The sequence below is a fragment of the Oxyura jamaicensis genome, chromosome 5 (genome assembly GCF_011077185.1).
Source record: "Oxyura jamaicensis isolate SHBP4307 breed ruddy duck chromosome 5, BPBGC_Ojam_1.0, whole genome shotgun sequence".
In the NCBI taxonomy this organism is placed as follows: domain Eukaryota; kingdom Metazoa; phylum Chordata; class Aves; order Anseriformes; family Anatidae; genus Oxyura; species Oxyura jamaicensis.
The window spans coordinates 22844745-22869690 of record NC_048897.1 but is presented as its reverse complement, the minus strand read 5'-3'; the positions used below and the strand labels follow the sequence as shown (position 1 = coordinate 22869690).

At 47.6% G+C, this 24946-nt stretch overlaps 1 protein-coding gene across 2 annotated transcripts; it reads right to left on the bottom strand.

Moving 5' to 3' along the window:
- Window positions 1-106: 106 nt before the first annotated feature.
- Window positions 107-24018, bottom strand: NEK9 (NIMA related kinase 9). Of its 2 annotated transcripts, XM_035328117.1 has the most exons (23): window positions 23686-24018; window positions 23439-23468; window positions 22612-22789; window positions 19752-19807; window positions 18846-18916; window positions 16937-17042; window positions 14134-14265; window positions 13131-13241; window positions 12482-12546; window positions 11483-11533; window positions 10173-10365; window positions 8775-8919; window positions 8297-8497; window positions 7909-7955; window positions 6902-7057; window positions 6414-6522; window positions 5656-5817; window positions 5094-5264; window positions 4801-4860; window positions 4068-4258; window positions 3674-3838; window positions 2998-3210; window positions 107-2607 (listed from the first exon to the last, which is right to left on the bottom strand). In XM_035328117.1, exons 1-23 carry the CDS (start codon window positions 23872-23874, stop codon window positions 2485-2487), a joined length of 2925 nt encoding a protein of 974 aa, XP_035184008.1. In that variant the 5' UTR covers window positions 23875-24018; the 3' UTR covers window positions 107-2484. The 2 variants fall into 2 exon arrangements, with proteins under 2 accessions (XP_035184008.1, XP_035184009.1); XM_035328118.1 differs by lacking the exon at window positions 23439-23468.
- Window positions 24019-24946: the final 928 nt, after the last annotated feature.

Genomic DNA, 24946 nt, shown 5'->3' with positions numbered 1-24946 from the left:
GAGCCCCTTGGCACTCTAAGAAAAAAAAAAATCAGACAATGCCTTGAATCCATCTGATCATATACGAACATTTCCCCTTCCCCCTCTGAAAAAAAAGGCAGAACACGGGAGAATGAGTTTAAACATTTATTTAAACAGAAACTCCAAACCACTCCACCCTTTAACCTTTCAAAAAAAGACAACGACAAACTAGTTTTCAGCCAGAGTGTCAGAGCAGGCATAAGTTGTGTTCCACTATAACAACTCAGCAGCGATACTAGCAGGAGACTGACACGTACGGAGCTAGCACTGCAAGAAGGGGAGAAGTCAAAGGGGTTGGAAACTGCTCAAAGGCACTTCTGCCCACTTGCCCTTCCGTTTTCAGCCCAAGACAAAGGTGCTGGCTTTAAACTGCTTTTTTTTTTTGGTTGCATAGCTGGCTGGTGTGAAATCTGTGGTCTGTAACAGGCACAACCTGGATAGCGTGAACCCTCTAAGGCACATATGAGATTGTGGAGGCCAGGGCAGCCTCTGTCGGGGGCCCTGCTCCTCCACCAGATCCAAGGGGAATCCAGTCTGTGCACCTAGCTTCCCACCTGCAGAGCATTGAGAAATGAGGATAGCAGTGCACTGCAGGAGAGCGACTCCCATCAGCTTGGTGCTTGCTTGCTGGACACGGCTCAGGCTCAGCTCTTCGCTCCTCCAAGGCACGGCCGCAGCGTGCCCAACTCCACCGCTTCCACATGCAACAACCGCCCTCAAGCTGGGCCCTAACCTGAGAACTGGCTCCGGCGCACGTGAGGGGGAAGGAGGGCAGAGTCCCGAGGGCAACTGAGCGCCGTGGCCACGCCACCTCCCAGCAGGGCTGTCCTCCTGCCGCTGCCACCCCGCTGGCGGCAGTGGAGGGGCACACCAGGACTGCCCGTGCCCTGGACACTGCACCGTAGAGACCGCGCTTGGTTTAGCTCTAAGATTCTAGCAAGAGGCACCAGGAAGTATTTAAGGAGCATAAGTTACAAGCAGAATGCTTCGGCATCCACCTCTAGAGAGAGAGGGGGAACGCTGGCTCCCAGAGGACAGTCTCTCAAAGGAGGACGTCTAGGAGAGGTGATAGGATAACCAACTCCAACTGACCTAAGGCAATTCTAGCGATGTGCCATCGACGGGGACGGTTTAAGTCTAACGAAATCATAACCCCACTCTCACTGCAAAGGTGAGAGGGACTCAGGATTCCTCAGAGGCTTCACGTAAGGCAGGGGGAGGCTAGCTGCTCCCAGGCAACCTACCGATCCCAACATCTTAGCTCAAAATCAGCTTGCTAAAAAATTTACAAGAAATAAAATTTACTTCATTCTCTAATGGGAAATGAGGAAATCCTGAGCATCAGACCATGCCTCTTCCCATCGCCAATTGCCTTGGGAAAGCCTCTCGCTTCTAGAAAGAAGGTGAATTCCAGACAGGGACATGATCATTCATGGTCATGGAGGAAGGCTGCATCCTGTGACCACGGCATTAATGACCTATTCTGGGTAGGAAAATGCATTCCAGCTTCATCAAAACATCGAGCGGAAAAATACCGATTCTTCCCACACCCACATCGGGGGCTGAGCAGAACAGAAGCCAAGCAGGGAGCAGCTACAGCCTTATGCCAAGAAACCAGCAGCTCTGGCACCCAAACCAAGCTGACAGCTGGAGCAAGAAACGTGTCACTTAGTCTGAGGACCAGACGCTCGTCATCTGGTTGGGAAGCAGGTGGTCTGGAACCGAGCACCGGAGATCCCATCTCAGTCAGTCCCTGCTGCAGCTCTAGGAAATTGCACCCAACTTGCTCATCGCTGCCTGAAGTTGGAAAGCTCTAGGCACCCAGAATAAGGCCCTTAAACTCTGTCTGTGCAGGCCACCAGATGCAGCCACGTGGCCAGAAGCTGCGCCTCGATGCCTGGGACACGCTGTCTGCCGTTATCTCCCTTGCAGGAATATCCCCACTGCCTCCAGAATGAGATGTTCTCTGCTCCCTCTGCGCCAGAGCGGAGGGAGCCTCGCCTTACTGCCTGGCAGGGAGAGGATCCTAGCCCCTCGCCCCCTAAAGCCAAGGTGGCGAGCACTAGGGTTCAGCCAGCTTCAGTACAAAACGCGCCTCCTCCTCTCACCTAGAGATGCAGTGATGAGTACTGGGGCCCCAAAGGCAGCTCCCAGGAAGCAGTGAAACAATGAAAGGGCCACAAGCTGCTACTGGAGCCGTAACGGGGCCGTTCTGCCTCACGTGCAGAGTTAACAGATAAGGTACAAGAGGAGCTGCTGCCGCTTCAATCACTGAGCTGGCCTAGAGCTCAGGGGCCCTTCCCCTCTCAAACTCACTCCTAGTTCATATCAAACGTCCGTGGGTGCTGCTCTGGAGCCTCCGGCCTCGCTCCTTGTCTGCGAGTGACCTGAAGCCAGGAAAGCCGCTCTCTGCATTCGGTTAGTGTGCTGTGAAGTTAGATGGATCCCAGTGGGCTCAGGAGACTAGAGGCTGGAGCGGCACGAGTCCGTTCCCAGGAGACACCAGGAATCTGAATCCAAGTCAGGTTTCGGATCCACTTCTGTCTCCTCTTTGGCTGTCTGGGTTCCTTTGGAATGAACCTCCACCTGCCAAAACACACAGCAACTCTCAACAGCTCTGGGACTAGCTGCAAAGAAGCTAGGAGCTGCACAAGGCACGACTGCTATTCTCCACAGCCACTTGTGACTCTCCGCAACATTTGGCTGCCTATCCCTTCTCACCAAGAGAAATAAAGGGGAATCCCACGTCCCTCAAGGACCGAGATGTCCTCACCAGAAACCAGCTTCTTGGCTTCGTTCCTGTTGTTACTACCAGAGCTGAATCAGCAGCTCAGCCAAGAGTCAGACATGCTATTCTACCTGCTCTGAAGAGAGGGGTCTGTTCAGAGCTGCTTCCTTCTCCACAGTCTACACAAGACCCAGGATCAGGGTATCACATCCTGAGCATGGATGTGCACCCAGGTGGTGGGTCCTCACCTGCTGCATTCCCTCTGTCCCCCTGCAGAACCTCTGGAGCTGGGCACTCAGACGAAGGGTTTCCTGCTGCAGCTTCTTCTGGTCATCCAGGCACTGTAAGACCAGGCCTCGGAGGTGCGCCACCTCCGCTTGCAGAGCGCTGCACATGCAGCCCGCGGCGGGAGGCACAGCCTTTCCTTCACTGCACGGCACAGCTGGACTCAGGCAAGGAGGCTGCAGAGACGAGAAGGGAAGTCAGGCTGGGATTGAGTGGGAGGGAGGGAACCTTTAGGCCACTTCTGTAAGCCACGAGAAGAAACCATGCACAAAAAATGTTACCCCATCTCAGTTTATGACATCCCAAACTTCTAGCAGCCAGGTCAGCAAGCTACCAGTCATTATGTCAGCAGTACAAAGTGACATTCTTCTTCCTTCGTCTGGGAAAGTTGGTCCTGTCCTCACCAAAATCCATCAGGTCTACCCCCCTCTCCCTAAGCCTGGGTTCTGCACCTCCTCTTGGGACAGAAAACCCCTGGAATAAGGTAGTCTCACAGCAATTTCCTGTCAGTCCCTCTTCTATCTCACAGCAATTTCTGCTTTTCTGCTTCCCAGCTCTCCCCATAATTCAAACATCACCATTTATGGTCCCAAGAGCTTCTGGCTAAGCATTCACCGTGAAAGACCTGAACAACATTACCCAGTGCTCTGTTTTTGGCTTGTTGAACCCAGGAGGTTCCTCGGGGGCCACTTTGAGTCCTTGAAGTTCCTGGTAAGGGAGAGTCTCCTTCTCAGGCTCTGAAGATGCCATGCTCATAGGAAAAGGGCTGTCAGGCATTGGGATGAATTCAGCATTCTCCAGCTCCTGGACACACCAAAGCAGGACAGTTAGGTATGTTTCCCTTCTCGTTACTGGCCTAATCTGCTCAACCAGTGCACCAGTACCCTCTTGTGGTAAAAAAGGAGCTAGGCCTAAAAAGCTCCCCCACACAGCACAGATCTGAGAACATTTCTGAGCATGCCCTACAGGCATGGCACTTGCTCTTCTCCAGCTTCAAATCCCATTTTAGGGCATTTCTGAGATACCACATTACCTTCCTCAGCCAGCCAGGGCAGGAGCTGCTGTCACCACTGTTGCCTCCCTTGGCTTCTGTGGTGCTGATCCAGCCCCCCATCCCCCGGTCTGCTTCCATGGTTCCCCGAAAGCCTCCGCTGGGATCTGGGGTCTCTGCTTCACGTTCATTTTCCTCTTCCTCTCCTCCTCCAGTTGTGCAGCTCTGAGTCACTGGCAAACAACAGCGACAACTTTACTCTTTCCCACCCCTGCTATTCCTCTGGTGCCAAACCCAATTTGGAGCAGAGAAGATGCAGAAATTAGGGCTGGAAAGCCACAGTGAGAGTACGTGCTGGTGGCATCTCCCTCAGCAGCTGCTTATCTCCGAACACTTCCTGCAGGCCTCCCCAGGAAGGCTTGTGCACAGCAGTCTTTTGCAGCGACTTGGCCCCAGCCCTCCCACAGGTCCAAGGAACGGGACTCCATCCCTGCAGCAGCCAGCGCATAACCCCCCTTCTCTTATCAGCTCCCTTCAGCAAATTCCTCTCAGCTTTTTCTGGTCAAATCAAAGATTCTCAGCTCCAAAGGCCTCGCTGCATCCATGTACTTCCTCCTCTGCTTCACTTCTGCCCTTCCCCCCAGCCTTGGGCCATCCTCTCCAATGCAGAGCAGCAATCACATTTCCTCCCTCTGAGCTCTTCCGTGAGGCCTTTCAAACACAGTCTAACCACCAAACTAACTTACAGCGCAGCTCCCCGGGGCAGGTTACTCACCAGTACCGATGGACAGGCCGCTGCTGTTGGAGCGGATGGTTTTAGAGTTCAACACCTTTTCTGCAGGAAGAACAAACATCATTTCAGTTAGAGAGCCATAAAGAAAGCAAAGGAACTCCTGCAGACAGCACACAACAAAGGCAGTGTTGTAAGACCTTGAGCTCCAAGCAGCTTGCCACATTTCCCCAGGCCCACCTGGCCTATCCCCAGGCACGTTTTAGAGTCTAGCCCCTGGCAAGCAACACATCATCATAACCAAGACCCCCCAAATTTCATCCCAAACCTACACTTACCAACCACGATGATGGTATGCCAGCCGCGGCATGACAGGTCTGGAACGTGATGCAAAGATCCAAATATTGGCCGAGGCCACGAGGTGCAGATATCCGAGCCATGTGCTCTCTCAGTCGGTGTCATCGCCAGACGCCCATTCCCGCCGTTACCCCAGGCAAAGATATGGTTGTCTGAGGAGAGAGAAATTCAGGAGACTCGATTCACTTGCTCCCTGTCAGCCTGTAATTGTTACAGGGATCACAGCCCCTCTGCTGTAACTGCTGCCCCAAAGTATTTGATCTACTAGCTCCATTTTGCCAATGGGAGGACAAACTGACAACAAATCTAAGAGGCAGCCTCTAAGCCAGCACTCTGCAGCCCAAGGGATAGAAAATGCTTGCTGCTGCACTAGGACAATGCAGAGCCGGGCACAGACAGTCTCAGTCTAGGAAGATTTATTTTTTTTTTTATTTCAGAGAATTACTGTGGAGGTGGTCCAGAAAATGCACAGTGGGAGCCCGCTAACCACCCTGCAGATCTAGTCCCAAAGACCCCACTGCAACCTCGTAAAGACCCACTCACCGTCAGTAGCAGCTATGGTGAATTCATCGCCGCATGAAACCCTGATCACCTGCTTACCCCCCAGGGGGCCTGCCAGCAGGTTAATTCCCAGGTGCTTCTTATAGTCCCCAACACCAAGCTGTCCGCACTTGTTGGAGCCGAAGGTCAGCAGGCGGCCTCGCTCTGAGAGGAGGAACGAGGAGACAGTCACAGCGAGGGCCCGACGTGGAAGCAGCCATGCATGCAGAGAACTAGCAGCAACAGCCCACGACCAGGAAGGTCTCTGCTGAGAAGCCAGCCAGGCTGGGAGGGAACAGTGCCAGCCGAGAGGGATGGCTTCGGCCTGGGAACACCGCCCCAGTTCCTTTTCCCTTCGCTCCCCTGTTCTGATGCTGAGGACTGGGACTCCTCGCAAACCTCTGACTGAGTTAGGCTTTGCCCAAGTGACACCAATCAAACGATTCCTCCACTATCCCAGAGGATAATGGATATCCCGTAACTCTCCCCAGTTTGTTTGTTTGTTTTTTCTTAAAGGAAAAAAACAAAACAAATGGAGGGTTAATCAAACAGCTGATGCTTCTGCTTCAGCTGAGGAACAGATATTCTTGGTTCCTGGAGCAGGCATGAGCCCCGCTACCAAGAGCATAACCTTCAGTGTCAAGGGGCTGGCAATCATAGCACTGATAGCACTGCTTCACCAAGAGAAGCCAGGCTGCAAGGGCAAAGGTGACATAAAGGAATAGGCAACCAGCATTCATTCCTTAACGCACGTGGCTCACCATCAATGGAAGCTGTGTGCGTCTTCCCTGGAGAAATGGTTCGGATCTTGTAGAAGGAGAGCTGCTTGGCCAGGGTAAGCGAAGTAGCATAGGGCACCTCACAGTACGTCTGAGAACAGACAGAAGGGTGAGCACAGGGTGAAGGACCACGCATTCACCAGCTAAGACCTACTCAAGCAGGTCTTGGCAGACCACATTAACCTAAACAGTCCCAGCACAGGTATGGGAAACTTCACGAGTGACATGGAATCCGTCAGAAGTTCCCTTGGAGCAGCTGACTAGCTGTTTCACTACCTTGGATCTGACACAAGCCCACAGGGCAGACAGGAAGCTGAGGGACAAGTTGCCTCTCCCCCCAGTACCAGCACCCATTGTCTTTTACTGCAACTAACAAATTGGCACTTATCTAATGAACTGTCACAAGACCTTTATCTCCCTGTACGCTACTGACTGCTGGACGCTGAAGTCGGGATCCCAAATGCACTTACATCATGGTTAATAATCCCTGATGTGCACTGATTCAGGCCCAGCTTGTTGAACTCGTTGAGTCCGCATGCCAACACTTTGCCTGTCTGGGTGAGCAGGAAGGTCCCATCGCAGCCACAGTGAACGGACACAATGGTCAAAGTCTTTGGAACATCCACCTGTGCAGAAGAAACACATCCTGAGAAAATCAACATGCCAACACCTACTACACAGAAGCCAGCATACAAAAAACATACTGGGTTGGAAAGCAGCGGTTCTGCTAGCCTGAGCACTAACAGCCCCTAATTCTGTTGCTTTGAATAAAAGTGTAAGAGCATCTTAAAGTCTGTAGCATACTAAAGTGCTGGTAGAAGTGCCGATATTCAAGGCATTCTTGACCTTGTGTGCAGACACCTCTGAGCCAGCAGAGGAACCAGAAGTGTGGTGGACAGGCATCCCAGGCAGCTGGGGTCTGTGAGCACCAGACCCAGGAGCCAAGCAGGGCTGGGTCTGTGCTGTGTGGGTATGATACCATGCGGTTGCAGATATTTGGCTACCAGGCACACCTTTCCTGGTTTCTAACCTTCAGCACGTTAGCTTAAATTATCTCTTGCACTGTGTTTCAAGAGGGTTTTTATTTTGAACTCATCTTATTGAACTCACATTATGTGAAATTCAAAGACTCACAGCTGTTTGCAGTGCTGTGAGTTTCCTGTGCAGATCCAAGGCATGCAATTTAGTATTTCCTACTATGATTTCTAAAATACTAGGTTCAGCATTTCCAGTTTCAGCTTGGAGATCAGCTCTAAGTCATTATACTGGCTAGTTTGGAAGTAGCACATCTCTTTGCCATGATCTCTGGGGATAAATGAAGCAAAATGAAGTGAAAATAAAACCATTGCAAACTCTGTGATACCTCAAAAACAAACAAAACCCGCCTGAGCCTCAGGTAGCTAATATTTCTGAACAGCAACTAATTTGGAGTTATGCCCATGCAGATTTTGGGAAGGAGCAGTCTCAGGAGTTCTACCTTCTGAGGTATGTAGTGATCTTCTTCTGAATCCAAGCCCAAGCGCCCTGCATCAGTGAAAACAGACCAGTTAGAAATGGCCTCAGAAGGTACCCACCCCTAAGAACTGGTATGGTCTCTCCCTGGTTCTAAACCTCCCAACAGAACCAGAAACCTGCCCCCCTATACGCATCACTGCCTGCCAATCCTGCAGGCAATCTAACCCCGCTCACATGATGACTGCCCTATCCACAAGGAATTCCTGTTCATTTGGGAAAGAAAGTCCCACAGAAACAGTGTTCTTTGTCCCCTAGCACATCAGACAGCCCTCACCAGGCCCAGCATTGCACACCTGCACCAAGCTGCTGTCTGGAGCTGTGCCTTTAGGTTCAAGGGAAATTCAACTTACCGTACTCCCCACAGCCCCACGTGTAAACTTCTCTGTTCCTGGTCAGCACCGCCACGTGGTTATCTCCACACGAGACCTGCTCCACGGGGTTGGTAAGGAAGAAGTCCAATTGCAGGGGCTCGAGTACTTCAGAGCCATGAGCCTTGTCAACACCAATGCATCCGTAATAGTCTGAGCCAAAGGCATACACCTGGCCCTCATCTGCAGGAAGCAACAGAAGCTCAGTTAGCACACAGAGTTTGTATTAGGCTGTGTATTAACCTCCTAGGACATGGCCAGAGCAACCTATTTTCTCTTATCACCCTCCTTTTTCATGCAGAATAATGTCAGCAGGAAGCTAGAGTCCTTTCTGGATGACAGCAGGATGGACGACCATGCCCTACAACCTGCAACTTTTTCAGGCCTAGAGTGGGAAAAAAAAAAAAAAACCTCAGGCAGAACCTGCCACTTTTTGTATCAGATACCTCCCAGCTCTCACCTGTGATGCACACTGTGAAATCATCTCCGCAGGACACCTGGCGGATGGCTTTTCCCTGAAGCTTCTCCACATGCTTTGGCTGTCGGTAGGATGCTCTGTCTCCATGCCCCAGCTGCCCATGCAACTTGGTGCCCCCCTGCATATTCTGCAAGGCAAAGACAGCTGTTAAGTATCCACAGCTCCAGAGAAGGTGCCAATAATTACGACACCTCCAAGGAACAACAGAAGACAGCAAAGAGCAAGAGAAAATGTTAACTACCCTAGGGAAGAGACTGCTATCTATGTGGCATAACAGCAGGCAACACTTTAAACAGCAGCACAAATTTTCAGGCAGTTGTGCACTAATGACAGATGTGGTGTCAGGACACCAGCTGGTGGGTTTAAGCACAGGTAAAGAATCCTATTCTCATCTGCCAGGCTACAGAATCCACCTCTCTGCTGCAGGACTGCAATTCATCCTTCAGCTTTTTAATCTACATTTCTAAATTCTACTGGCTGCAAAGAAACCTATAACATAAAACAAATGTCACCAAAGTGGCCAGATCTACCAAGTCTGCAGAGAAAAAGAAAAAAGAAAAAAAATCAAAACAACTTTGAGTAGCGTTGAAGCTGAAAATAATATATTAATAATCAGTTCAACGTTTTCAATGGCCATTCTTGTAGGAACATCCATCAAGTGACACTAAATTGTTCTCTTCCTTTTTGGATCTCTTTCTTCTCTTACCCACCTACTAGAATTTTCTGGTTTGTCTTAGCATGTTCTGTATTGTCAACGCAAAAGCCTGTGTAAACCTGGTGATGCAGAATACCTCCCCGTCATTGACCATCTCAGTCCAAGACTGAGCTTAGTTGTTTTAAATGCATTAGATGCCACCACTTTGTTCACTTTAAGCTACTGCAGAATTTCCACTCATAATAAAAAGCAGAGATGTTTAGTACTAGACAGCTCTGGTTTCATCTACAAGTTGCTTTGCAGATGACATCTCTATTACAGTGAAGGCACCCATCCCAACCCTCCTGGTCTTGAAAAGCGTTCCTTGAAAATATACAAATCAACAGATACAAACCCTCCATTGCATTTCTAGTAGTCAGGACAGTGAAGAGATGTTTGACGCTGTATCTGGGCCTACAGGCCCACCATGGACAATCCCCAAGTGCACAAACAATCTCCAATACACCTCCTGGCATGATGGAATACTTCACCCCAAACCACATTTGTTTTGGGAGACCGAGACTTGGGTCAGCATCGAAGTAGATGGCCTCCTGCAGTGCCCACTGCAATCAAATTTCTCTTTTTCCATGCTTCTCTTCCATCTGATTCTAACGTGACTGGTGAGCGGTGGATCAGGACTCTCCCCCCGCCCCCATTACCCCCTTCCTGGAGTTCCTCTCACTTACCACCCAGGTGTAGAGCTCCTTCTCCACTGTCACCACAGCAAAATGAGTGTTACCAGCACACACCTGCCGTGCGCTGCAGCCACTTTTGATGGCATCCAGCTTCTGGGGGGTGGACTTCCCGCCCCCCCAAACATACACCTCACTAGTGCGCGAAGTCACCACTGCAATGGGAGCCTCGTTCATGGTACTCGACCTGCACAAGGACCCCCCACAAAACACACACGCTTTTAGTAATTTTGAGATCACTGTAATTACATGTTTTCCTACTGCTCTCTATCAATTTCCAAAAGCCCAAGCTGCAACCCTTCGCAACCGTTCATGGTTTATATTTCCACAAAATGCTCTCTCTTTTGGTTTTGAGGCCTCAACTGCTATAGACAGGCTGAGGATCAAATACGGCTCAGAGCAGAAGAGAAAACAGCCTCCAGTGAGCATTATAGCAAGCCTACAATCCAACGGAGGTCATAAAAAAACCACCAGATGCCTGGGCTTTCACTAATGGCCATGGAGTTGTTCTCAATTCTGAAAAAAATAGTCATGAAATCTTGCTCAAAAACCAGAAACACCCAAAAGCTGATAAATTCCCTCTATCTCCTCTTTATTTAAATTACAGGCATTCCACCTGAGGGGAAAAATATAACTCTTCAATGCAGACAGGAATCAATTCACAACCAGATTCCAAAATGGAAGCTGTAATCAAAGCCAAACAGTTTGTGAGCAACTCGCCAACTGAAACAACTTCACCTAAAGTGCTTGGGTAGAATTTGACCTTTTTTTCCTGATAAACTTGGAAGTACTACCTGATAATTCAAGAGAGATGTCACATGTATGCGGCTTTACATGTCACAGAAACTATCTGCTTCATGGAGCAGCCGCACTTACAGTCTTGTTGGGGACTGGATAGAACCTCTGCACACATCCAGTTCTATGAAAGATATTCATATTCATTTCATAGTCAACATTCAGGTAGCTGTATTTCTCCTGCTCAAGAAAATCTGCCTGAAAGGAGGGATTTATGTTACAGCCTCAGATATGTGGGCTGTGACAACTACACCCACAGTAGGACAGATTATGGCTGTGAGGGACCTGCTGAGGTAAGGTGCCAGCCATACACAGAGGCAAGATATAAAAAGCAGAGTAAAATGTGGGACAACAACCACGTAACAGATTTGTCAAATTCCTAGCATTTAGGGATCTTCTAAACAACACCATCCCATTAAGGCTGTCACAGGCTAACACTCTCAGCAAAGTTCCTCTCCAGGGAGCTGTTCTATCCCGACTTCCTTTCAAACATATGCCCAAATAATTACCTCGGTCGCTTATTTGGCCCATTAAGCAGTGTGACTTTCTCTTCCATCTCCCTGCCAAAGGACAAAAAACATTTTAGGAAACAGCAACACATCTCCCAAAGCAATTTACGGACGAGCAGAATACACAGACTGCTTTCCTTTCCTATAAAGGGATGCTCCCTCTTGGAGGAAACGTGGCAGCTTATTACCAGCTCCTAGCAATACACAAAGTAGGGCAGAAGTAATGTGCCATAAAGCTAACAAACTTCCAGGAGTGCAGAGGACAAACTAGATAATTACCAGAACTTGACCAACCAATACTTAAATTGCACTAGAACGATATTAAAAGGCTACATATTACCAGGATTTGGGATTTATGTTTATATAGCGCATCCAGCGAGACACAACTCAAACTTTGGTGACCACCAAGTAACAATCTCAGCATAAAGGACTAAGCCTACTGCCCTCCAGGCAGCCCAAGTGGGATTCAAACAGTCCAAAATTCTGTTCCACCTTTCATAAAAAGACAGTGCGCACAGGCTGGTTGTCAAACTAAGCTGAAATGGACCACATTCAGTGCAACTCCCTCAGGAGAAAGAAGGCACAGGGAAAAAGTGCACGTGTCTATACTGTACAAGACATATATTATGAAAGGCCTTTTTCAATGACCATGTGAGGATCTAAGTGTAACACTCCATTCAGAGACTTGAAGAGCAAGAACCAGCATTCCTCATAGGACTGTCAGAAAGGGATGCCTCAAGGTTCTCAGTACAACAGCTTCTGAGACAAGGGGTGCAGAGACCTCTCACGTACCAACAAGACATAAGGTCTGATAGGAAACAAGACAGCAAAACTGCACTTCTCCCCTAAAGAAGATGAAATGTACTTCGACCACTGCCTCGCATCAGGCCAAATTAACTTAAGGACTTTGCTTCAGAATTATAAATGCTACTAGTCTGCACAACCCCTTTCTGCCACCCAGCTTGTCCAGGTTTCAGGCAACACCATCCATCCCATTACCTCCTCCGTTTGCTGAGGATGGGCTGTTCCAGCAGTTCATCTGCTGTAGGTCTTTTCTCTGGATCCTGAAAGAGGTGAGCAACAAGTCATTCTCTAGGGAACACTCATCACCTACAGTGATGACTGAACCTTGGTCCGAGGTTGCATGGACCTTCTTCCCCGACTCCCTTCAGAAGGGAAAGGAATTAATCAGATATTCAGAATGAATAGGGATAAATGCCAAGGGTGTGCAGTACAGACTTCCCCACTCTGAAGGCATCAATACTATGTTTACTTCCAAAAAAATAATTTTCTACAGAAACCCAGAATTACAGTCAAAAAGCCAGAACATTAAGTGGCTGTACTGGGATGACGCTCTCATCTCCACAACACTGTGAGAAAATAATTGCTTCTGCCAGCCCGTACAATAATTGTAATCAGAGCAAACCCAGAATCCCTCCAGAGACTGCAGAACTGAAAGGCATTTTCAGACGATGCTCTTATACAACCGGAGGAAGCCCAACCTTAGCGATGCCTCAGGCCTCATAGAAATTGCCCTGTATCAACAGCCCTCATGCTGAAAGAGGCACATCATTCCCCTTCACCCCTGAACTGTGTGGCTTAGGAAGCGGAGCAGGGGTGTCTGACAATTAAGAAGTATTTCACTAACCTGATCAAGGCAGGAATGCACCATCTGGATTAGCTCCCGAGAGTAGACAGTGGAATCAACCTCCATGGCGCGATTCCCCTGTACAATCTTCACGCAAAGGTTCAGGGGATTCTAGGGAAAAAAAATAAATAAATAAAACAGAAACCATCAGTTCTCTGATCAGAACACATCCCTCTTCTTCCCTGCCTAGGAGGTTCTCCAGAATCCTAATAATCCTAATAATTCCTGAAGGAATGGTACCCCTGATAGCTAGGACTCGGTGGCAACATCCACTTTCTCACCAAATCCTCTGACAGTGGAGGGAGGACAGCTTGCCCTCTGCATGCAAGCTCCTACATAGCATATTGCCATTAAAACACCACACAGCAGCACAGTCACTGTGCACTCAGTAGCTGTCATGAGAAGAAGTCAGGAAATGATGATATTTTCACATGATTAAGAGTTACAGAATCTTACACTATGTCAGCCAGCAGCTTTTCCCACCTCATACCACAAGCAGGCAAATCACATATTCCAGCCAGCAAGGCTCCCTTTTACCATTTCTCTGCCAGCCTGACCACTCTTCTCTTGCACCCAAACTTTGGGAAAGTGAAACAGGACTAAATCCTACAAAACCCGAAGGCAGGAAGTTTTCTCTACAGAATGTTGCACAGAAAATTCGTAGCTAGTAATGCTTCGGAAAAACAGCCGGCCCTACACAATCACAAACTTCCCCCTTGTGGAAAAAAGGATGTTTCACTCACAACCAGGATACAAATTAGCACAGATAATATTCTGTGTCTGGTAAACCCAGAGCTGCAGACAAGGGGCATTTGGCAGAGGCCACAGAGGCACCTGGAGGGCAGGGTAGGGGAAAGCTTGCAGACAATCTCTGGCTGTTGTTGTCAGTCCCAAGCCACTGTTTTCTTAATCAGCGGATTTAAACAACAATGAAAGAAAATAAGTATAAAACACAGGGTGATAAATACAAGGTTACTCAGTCCATCCTGGTTTGCTGACTTACAGTAGCATCAAAGGTCCTCTTCAAAGTAAGAAGCTCGAAGATGACACAGCCCACAGCCCAGATATCTGATTTGAAGTTGTATTTCACACCCTGGCAGAGTTCTGGGGACATGTAGTAAGGAGTTCCCACCAGCTAGAAAGAAAATAAAAAAAAAGAACATTTGAAAATCATAAACAATCCAGCACTTTTCAATTCTGAAGCTTGGCATCCATCCTGTCCACACAGGCCCATGAGCATCAGGGCTCAGCACAGCCCTGACACGCAGCACTAGTGACACAGGTGACTCACCCCACCATGTGCTGGAGGGATGGGAACAAGCACATTTCTTCCCTTCTCATCCACAACCCTGGGCCTGCATTTCTTAGAAGCTCCTGGACACTTGTGCTCAGATTCTGACGTGGCACATACTTCTCAACTGAGCAGCAGTCACAACACAGCAAGGACTTGACCCTCTCTTACATATAGAGGCAATTAGAGGTATTTAAAGGCAAACAAGGATTCCTCCACTGACCAGATACACAGAAACCCCGACAAGAGGTTGATGGAAAAAGGATCTTGCAAAGCTGCCAGACAAGAGATGCCAGCCCGTGCCTATGAAGCCAGTCTGATGACAAGGCACTGCTGAGACAAAGGCCACTCTCTCTGTCTTTAACCAAAGTTACTTTGGAGTCAATATCTAGAATGCTGGCATGGGTCCTACCTGAAAGACTTCCACTTCTGAAGTGGGCTTTCCTGAACAATTGGTTTAAGTCCCCTGCCCCAAATCCAAAACCCCAGCACTTAAATAGAGAAGCCCTTCCAGCTGCAACAGAAATAGTGGCAGAGCTCAAAGTCACAATAAGGAGACGCAGAAAGAGCATGACAAAAGGTGTAAGAATTACACTGTCACAAATGGAGCTCATTTCCTAGCAAGCAAGCAGACAGTGAAATAAAGTGAAAAAGACAAAGTTTAAGAGAGGAGGAAATATTTATAGTTGCCCTCTTCAACTCTCTGAGCAAAGCTCCAAGGATTACAAAGGCTGTGGCTTTCATTAGACTCTAATAGTACACCTGACACCTAACGGGCTCATTCCGAATCTGTCACCTACCTTCCATTGCCTTTTACGCAGCATGACAGCTACAGAGCTGCACGAGTCCTAACCACAGGAAGGGTTAGAAACCCAGCTAGCTGGAATATCAGAGGGAGAACTAGGACACTGCACCTACACCATCCTGTGCTTAAAAAACGTGCAATACATTTTTCTGTATCTCTCTTGGTAACTGGGAGAAAGGGGGGATAAGTTAAGAAATGAGCAGTTGGTAAGCAACATGTACGTGTTTCACAAAATCATAAAGATATAAAAAATTTATAAAATCACATTTTGACCATTACAATTACAAACTTTGTAATGAAAAACAGTAACAATAACTGGTTTGCACTCATTTTGCAACATACACTTCCCAACTGCCACGGGACATTACATCACAAATCGAAGAGCCAGCCTACAGCACCAACATCATGTACAGAAAGAAAGATGGTTGAAAGTATTTACTTCAAAATCTTTCATTAGTGAAGAAGGAGGCGGAAGAAAAGCTCATAGGCGTAGATACACATACATAACACAGGCAAAAAAACACCAGGAAATTTATAGCACAGACGACAGTTCCTCTGAGAGCCAGAAAGCCATGAAAAATGTGATGAAAGAGAAATGGTTGTGCTATAGCCCAGCTTAGGAAGTGCTTTATGCAGTAGTCCTGAATTCCCATTTACTGTCCGACTGCACAATAACGTTCATATTCTGGAAGGAAGTTGGCAAGTGTTTAACTGCACATCCTAACAGAACACCAATAGCTTGCGTTAAGTCCAATTATAAGGCCTGGTAAAGGGAAATGCAAGCTGGCTTGCATCCTAAACTGTAATAAAAGCCTTTAGCAGATAGGAATTCCAGACAATGCCTTCCTTTCCAAGCCCAGTGCTCAACCACAGAAATTAATGGAGCTGAGAAATCTAAGCAGAGCCTTTCAGGTGCCTGCAATACAGCTTATCCTGTTTCATAACTCTGGCTGTGAAACCGCTTTCTGGAAGGGTCTGGAACTAAGCCAAACTTGACAGCCTTCTGGTAGAATTAATCTCCTGTGCAAGCTTTGTCCCCCTTCTCCTCCCCCCCAAGAGCATTACTAATAAACTATACTATCTCGTTACCATAAGAAGCACACATGCCTCTCTTGCTTCTCTCTAATTCAGTTCAGAGTCTACATATCAAAGAGATAGGAGGCACGGTGCAATCTCAGGCAAACACAGCCAAGCAATCTCAGACCCAGCTGAAGCAAAAATACATGTTAGCACAGCAGAATGACCAGGTTAACTTAACTTGCTAAGGGCTTAACGAGCATTGTGGGAGAGTTTATTGATGTGACTATGCTGCTGTCTGTGTGCCCTCTGATACCACCACCCTCATGTAGATTCACCTTTGGAACTCCCGTATTAGGTACCAGGGAAAGAAGAACAGTGCTCTCTAACATAGTTATCCTGGCTCTGGTACAATTCCATGCCCACAGTGTCACTTATCTTTAGTCAGCTGCTGCTTTGCAGAGAGATAGACCTCCAAAAGATAACCTGGGAGCAAGGAGAACTGTATGCTGCAACACATCTGCTAATCTGCCCATGCCAGTGAGATAAGTTAGGTGGAGAAGGGAAAGGAAAAACAGAATACAAGCAGCAAGAAAGTTCAGCATTCCTGGTCTTCTGCAAGGCATGCAGAGATGAAAGGGAAAAAAAAAAACCAAAACACTTGGTTCTTCACAAAAGGCAGCAGATACTCACGGTCTCAGCCATAGAGTACTCAGAGTTCAGCTTCTTTGCCAACCCATAGTCTCCCAGTTTAATCAGGTTTGCCTTGGTTAGGAAGATATTTAATGTCTTTATATCTCTGAAAGGAGACAGAAAAATGCAGATGTTCAAATATACTTCCAGATTTCTCAATTTTCCACACACTCCCACACTCCCCCTCCCAGGAGGTAACTTCTGCTCTAACTGCAGGCTCTCACGCCAGCAGCAATCTGACCCCAGGTACTGGGGCAGTAACTGGAGTTACCCAGATTTTATTGTATGCCCACAAAAACACAATGCAGTCTAAAAGGTTCAGGCTTTCAGACACCTATTTAACAGCCATAGATCAAAGATGATTCTTTTCCTCCTCTCAGTCTCTTCTCAATTGAAGGCCATTGAACAAGTCTTATTTTCCCTGCTTTAATAAAAGGACCCAAGCCAGGTGTCTCTGAGTTCACTCAAAAATATGTATGTATGTAAATATAAACACACACACACACGAGGTGCGAAACACATGCCACTCTAGATCTTAAGCATAACATCCTTTCACCCTCAGGAACAGCTCTATAATTATAGCATGATGTACTATACCCCAAAGATCAAGTCTGATGGCCACAAAAATGTGGAACACCAAAACTCATTGAAAATATTTAGTCCCAGACAGAAGAGCTTATACGTCGATTCACAGATCAATACAGAGAGGAAGCCCCCGCAGCATGATATGCTTCCCATGGCCGATGGTTCTTAACACCCCCTTTTCCTAACGTACCATCAACAACTTCCCAGTGCAGATCAGGACAACATCAAGTAAAGCAGCACTTTGCATTCATCCACTTGGGGCATCGCAAAGTCCTGGGTCACTCTGACAATGTCTGCAGCAGAAGGAAATCACTGCAAACATTTAAATAACTGTTCAAGTCATTGTTATGGAAGGATGTGGGGCCACACATGTTCCTAGACCACGAACCCTGCTGTGAAGATGGGCACCAGAGGTGATAAGCAGGAAATTAGAGCAATGCAGGACAGACACATCTGCTTTAGGCCAAAAAGCATAGGTACTGCTTTGTGGAGTGTAAGGTACCAACTCTTTGTTACCGAGACATGCTAATTATGAGATTCAGAATGGCAGCAGCAAGGATGCTGTCTCAAAGAACACGTCCTCACACGGTCACGGAAGGATGTTGTGCAGCGCGCGACCCAGCCTTGCTGGAAAGGGCTGTCTGTGTGCAGTACTCCCAGAACCCCACAGCCTCCTCACTCTGCCCATGAGATGGGCACTCTTGGAGCACACATAACCAATGAAATTTACCCCTTCCCAACAAAAAAAAGCAACAGGAAAAGCTAACTAGCTCCTCATCGAAATCTCGGAGTCAGTGTCTAAATTACCACTACCTGCTAACAAGCTGTATTGAAAACCTTCACCCGGGTGATCTTGTAGCAAAGCATCAATGCAGAGTCTTCGCCCTCCTCACCCTCTAGGAACTACGTAAGGACGTACGCGGCAGTCGGAAGCTATTACTCGTGGAGCAGGTGGGAAGTGCCCTTGGCCAGCAGTAACTGTTCTTCCTACCCACTTTAGCAAACATCGTTTATGTGCTATGGCAATAAAGGGCCAGTTGATTCCTTTCCCATATGGCTTAACTCCTCGTTCACAAAAGTGCAAAGACAACCATTCCATTTTCAAATAAAAAACTTCTTCCATGTTTATCACAAGACTGTTTCTACCCCAATAACAAAGTCTTTACAGAAGTGATATTTAGTATCTAAACAGTCCAGCTAGGGTCTGAACAGAGAAACTGTGTTTCCTTTAAACACAAAAGCAAAGGTTACTCAAAGGAACAACTTACACCCAGGAATGGCAGGATGAGGTCATTACCTCAGCATTACTCCATGCCACACTTACCTATGAAGAATTCCTGCTCGGTGAATGCAGCTCACAGCTGAGGCAATTTGAAAGAGATACCAAAGCACCATCTGCAAAGGTAGAAATAACAGGAGGCTCAAAAACAAACAAACAAAAAATCCCAACATCCCTGACACAGACAAGCACAGCAAAAAGACCTGACCATATCATCTAGATTCTCTTTAAGGAATATGAAAACGTGTCATTCCCTTGAGAATTTCCTGTTACGGAAATCTCTAAAAAGATATTCCAAAACGTAGCTTGGTCTAGTGCCATTCATAGGGCCTGTCCTGATAAACATCGAGTTTGATGAGTAAAAGAATTAGGAATGACAGCTAATGATCACATGGGGAAGATCTACAGTTGGGGTCTCTGGAATTTAATATTCACCGTGAGCCAGAAGGCCTTAAAATGCTTTATATAAGATAAATAAGTGTAATTATCAAGCATCTCCATCATGAGATGGAAGCAGACAGCAGAAAATAAGTTTAGAAAAAAAGAAACAGAAGAAAAACATCATGGTGAGACAGGTTCAAAGTAGAAACTCTAAAAAGAACTTAGAAAATGGTTAAGAGAGAAATATTGCCAGCCATAAATAAAGATTTTAAAGTGAAATTTTAGCCAACATGATAAGGTGACCAAAGTCAGTTGAGCTCTCTATTTCATTTTTCCTCCCTTGGAAATGTATATTGCCTAGAGACAGCCAAAAATGAAAAATAACAAAATTCTGATAGTCCATAATTGTTTGCAATACTTAACAGAGAGGAAGGATGCCAGCCCCCAGATTTATACAGAAAATTTCTAAGAGCAATATAGGAGGGAGAAAAAGTAGCACACACACGTAGCCAGCCAGATGCCCAGAACATTAAGCCAACCCCACCGCTCCCTCAAACCAGTCCAAATTACCTCTTCTTCAAACAACTTGTCTTTCTGCCGCAGAATCTTATCGTAGAGGTTCCCTCCTGTAATTATAAGTGAGTGAGAAAGACAAAAAGGATCATCTTAGTTAATGGCAGCAGTTACTCTGCTAGCTACTGCTGGAAATGCCCAAATCCCACAGGAGATCCGATGAATCACTACAGCTCTCTCTCCTTACTCTGCACTTTTCACTGGTCGGGCACTCACAGAACTAAGTTCTTCTTCCACCTAAGAACTTCACTGGCATGCCTAAGCTTAAGCAGAGATGATTCTTGTTCTAACTTCAATACTCTGAGAAGTGTATCAGTAAGGTAGGCTAGCAGTCCCTATGGTTTTTTTCCAACCTGTCAGCGCTTCTTGGGATATGCAGACATCTCGAACCTGTACATCAAATCATGAGAGACTTTGTCCTGCTCAGCAGGAAAAAAAAAGACAGTATATTAAAAAAAGCACCAAAACAACACAATTATAAGTCACAGAAGTCTCTGAAAACAACACAAATTATTGCCTTTCCCCACGTACTACCCAGCTCTGACCTGCCTCTCCATCTGTGCTGCCAAATACTTCGATGAAGAAGTCACAAAGTGTTGACAACAGCAGCACAAGCCACAGAAGCCTGAAGCCAGCAAACAGCTTCCTCGGGGCACCTCACAGCTTCAAGACAGAAGACTGAAAAATCAAGGAGAGCTACAAGAAATGATGCAGAGTGCTGTAGGCAGTGAGACTCCCTGCCAGATTAGCATCTTAGCAGCAAATCCCAAATCTCTGGTCACATCCTGTTGCTGTTCCATTTCCCCATTACTGTATTATTACATCCTACCAGTAACAGAACACCAGGCCCTTGCCCATTCCCACGGGTACAATACAAAGCAGTTTCCTGCTGTGTATCTTCCATGGGTCTGTCATGTTGTAGATGTCCAGAAAAGGTGGCAATGGCTCCTCTGCCTCCTTGAGGGACTATTTCAGCACTTCCACATTAAGATATTTCTGATATTCCGGTTAAGATTCACTTTGCATAATTTCTTCTCGTTCTGCCTTGCTATAACCTTCCAACGTGCTTTTTTTCCAGCCTTATGTTCACGCTTGTAAATGATCTACGAATGACTCTTCACATTCACAATTTAACCAAAGTATTTGCTTCTGCCTCTGCTCATGAACCTCCTTCCTTGTGATTCAGACTACAGTTTTTTAGCAACTTCTGTTCCTCATCTGATTTTTTCCATCTTTTTTCTGCTTTTCTGAGCCAAAGTGTAGCACACCAAGTTCTACATCACCAAAAACCTACACAAGGAGATGAATTAGCTCTTGACTCAGATAATCAATACCTCTATGCACACATACTGAAAGAAAACCAAATTACTTTCTTTTTTTGTTTCATCTAATCACATCTAAATTTTGAGACTGTTCTCTCTTCAACAGATGTTTTATAGAATACGTCTTCCCAAATCTAGTTCAGATGTATTCAATTATGTTATTTCCATGATCAATCTGGATCTTACGGTACCACTCTATACAGATAGAACTGTGCAGAGGTCAGTAATTCAGCTTCCTCACCTGTAAAATGGGGCTAATATCTACCTGCATCTGAAAGGCTTTCCCGGATCTCCAGAAAAAAAGAAAAAAAATTAAAAAAAAAGTGCCAATCAAACAGTAAAAACTCTGGATATTTAGCTATACTTTTTGTCCCTGCTATATTTTTGGATTCTGAGAAGTGCAACTAGTCCAGCCTTACTTTACAAATTACAAGTTATCTTGGGCTTGAACACTAACAAACAGAAATGTATATTGTGGCAGATAAAACTATTAACAGCAACCCTTGGCAAACATGATACCCTCAGGTCTGAAAGAGATTCCCTCTTTCTCATGCCTGTTCTTCTGTACCACTCGGACATATCCAGGTAACGCAGGCTAGATACTCAGCTCTTGGTTATTGTCCCAAGGTAAAGCAAGCAGTTTAGAAACACTGACACACACGTACAGACATCAGAACCACACACCCTCTCTCCAGGTCCTCTGGTGAATTTATAATGGCCCTAAGTGTGCAGTCATTTTGGGGTAGGGAAATAACCCACAGAGTACTCCTAAATCAAGGAGCTAAAGAGTCCTTACTCTTGCAATACACCCTGCATAACAAAAAGCAGTGAACTCGAGAGGCAAAACCAGCTCTGGTTTTCAGGTGTCACCCAGGGCATTTGACAAGTCTGCCATCCTCCCCAGCCCCAGTGAAAGCTGTCTGTGTAAGGCGATGACACCACGTCGGTGGTCTGCCATCAGAAAAAGCTGCTGACAACCCGAGGCTTAGCGTAACCCCCGAGCACGCGCAGGCCAGCTGGCCAGGTGTGCTGTCCCACGCCCCCCAGTAGGAAGCAGGCGGCAGTTCTGGGTAGGTTCCCTGTTCTAGGGGTATCAGCTGATTATTACCCAGAAGCCAGGACCAGTGCTGTTTAAGTGACACTGCTGAAAACCAGCCCCACTCTGTACTGACACAAAGACCCAAATATCCTCACAGCCTTTTCTCACCGCCCTCTCACAAGAGCAAAGGAAAGCACGTGAGAAGTATACGCCACCAGTAACCCACTACCCTCACTGCACCAGCTATACAGAACACGCAAGAAACCATTTACTGCCTGAAATGCCTGTGCTAACTACTGGGCTTTTCTTGTGCACCTGAGACGCATATATCAACCAGAAGGATTCTCAATCTCTTCTTCCGGAGCTACGCAGCAGAATTCACCTCCATTCCTCCACTCCCCCAGGGATACCCCAGCAATACTCCCTGCAGGCTCTGTAGGAGGGTTACTCAGCAACGTAGCTGCCTCCTGTTTGTAAGTGGGAGCAGGGATCTCACCATTACAGTACTCGAGCTCAATCAGCAACGTGGTGTTATCCATGAAGTGATTGTAGTACGCAATGATGTTCTCATGCTGCAACAGAGCAAGGATAACGATTTCATTCAAAGCATCACGACGCTCCTTTTCTGACAGACGGGTCAGGTCCACCTCCTTCCACACTACAAGTGAGTCATCCTGAAACACAAAAACATCTTTTAATTAAAAACACACTACTCCGAAGAGAACAACGTGTCCCTTTATAGCAGGAAATTAAAATTTCAGGAAAGGCAAACAGGCTTTCCTGCCTCTTAAAGATTTCAGACAAAGATTCTTCACAACAATAAGCTCTGAGTCTTTCTACTTATTGCTAGGAGTAGCGGCCTGAAGCCACTATTCTAGCTGGCTGGCACTCCTTTTGAAAAAGAGATTAAGTTTTCCAGGGAAGGGATGCAGAGTTTTTGTTTCAGTGAAGACTAAGCGTACTCTGGTTCCATAAAAGGGAAATACTATCATTCCAACCCTTTATTTACAGGATGTTGTACAAGATCCCTAGCTGCACAAGTACAACTATTCCTAAAAAACTTCAAGGGAACAAGACCAAGTTTGGCTTGCCCTTGCTGCCCCCCCCCATGCCATCAGATATGCTTGGAGTGAATTCCTAAGAGGACTTTGGGGCTGCCTTCCCCCAGAGAGACCCGAGGAGTTCCCCAGGAGCCAGGACCAGTGCTTTTCCGTGCCAGGCACTACGAAGCACGAGGAGGGCTGGGCCGGGCAGCACGACGTGACCTAGGAGCCACGGGAGGACCGGCTTTTTGGCCAAATTATGGTTCCGCGAGAGAGTTACCTGTATGAGGTGCCCCCATGTCCTCTGTGACTGGAAGAAAACGCAGAGAAAGGAGCAATCTATTAGCGTCTGCACAGTCGTGGCGTCTCCCTGCGAGACCCTACAGGGCTGAGCGGGGGGCGCGCAGGGAGCCCCGGGCCTCCCCCCCGCACCCGCGGGGCCTTCCTCGGGGGCAGGGGAGGAAGAGGAGCAGGAGGACGAGGAGGAGGAGGAGGGAGGGGAAGGCAGGGGCCCGCCGCCGGCCTACCTCGGTGCGGCGGTACAGGGTGGCCTCGCCGAAGGCGCCGCGGCCCAGGATGCGGATGGGGATGTAGTGCAGCTCCTCCTGCTCGCCCGGCACGACGCCGCCGCCGCGGGAGCCGGCCCGGCCCGAGGACTCGCTGCCGAAGTCGGAGCTGATGGAGTCGCAGTGCCGCTCGTACTCGCCCAGCGACATGGCGCCGGCTCAGCTCAGCGCGGCTCGGCCCGGCCCGGCCGCTCCCTCAGCGCGGCCCCGCGCGCCCCGCGGGCTCCATCTTGGCTCCCGCCGCCGACCCGGAACCGCTCCGCCCGCAGCCCTGACCTCCCCGCGGCCGCCCCCGCCGGCACCCACAGGCACCGGCACCGGGCTTGGTGGGCGCCTGGAAGGCGGCGGTCGGGCCCTGGGAGCTGCCCGGTGGCACGGCGACGGGCGGCTGGAGGGACCGAGCCGCCTGAGGGAGCCAGGACGGCACGGCTGTTGTGTCGTTAGCTTTTCCTTTGGCTCAAACACACCTCACAGAGCATGCTGAGGTGATTTCTGAACACTGATAAAAGTAACAAGCGTATCCCAGCTTACTTCTGTCAACCGATTCCCTTTTCACACACTTAACAAAACATAAGAGCGCTCCTTACCCCACTCCTCATGATTGGTGACATTTTGAGGAAAAAGCAGAAGCTTCATAAACAATGTTCTAGACCCAGCTAACCGCACTGTCAGAAGGAAGCATTAACAACCTTAACCTCAGGTAAATGATTTATTTATTTATTTTTATAAGGAATGTAACGATGTCAGTATTTTGTTTGCGAAGTTCAGCAGCCACCACCACAGAGCGGAAAGCAGAGGCTGATGGCAGGGAACGTTCCCTTGGGTTACCTGGTCCTGCAGTTACAGGGGACTTGAGGGGCTGAGGCACAAATCCCTAAAACCAAGCACGACAAAGCTGGCTAGCTTTTATCTCCACCCTGAGAAGAGTCTGTGGTGCCCCGTTGGAAATGAGGGAGGTTCCTCGCAATGCAGTGCATATTACAGAGCTGTTGGGTACTTCCCCTATAAGCACTGGTTTTAAACGTGAACGATTTGTCCAGCAAGGTTTATTGGCTGAGCATCGTAACTATTTCCGTACAAAGATGTTATTCTTCCAAGCAGCAAAAATGTTATTTTAGTTTCAGGGAAAAAACTTACAGGAACACAAGAAAAAGCTCAGGTATGTTCTGCTTCGTAGCATTAAATCCCTCCACCATAAAGGGAGTACTTGGCAAAATGCGAT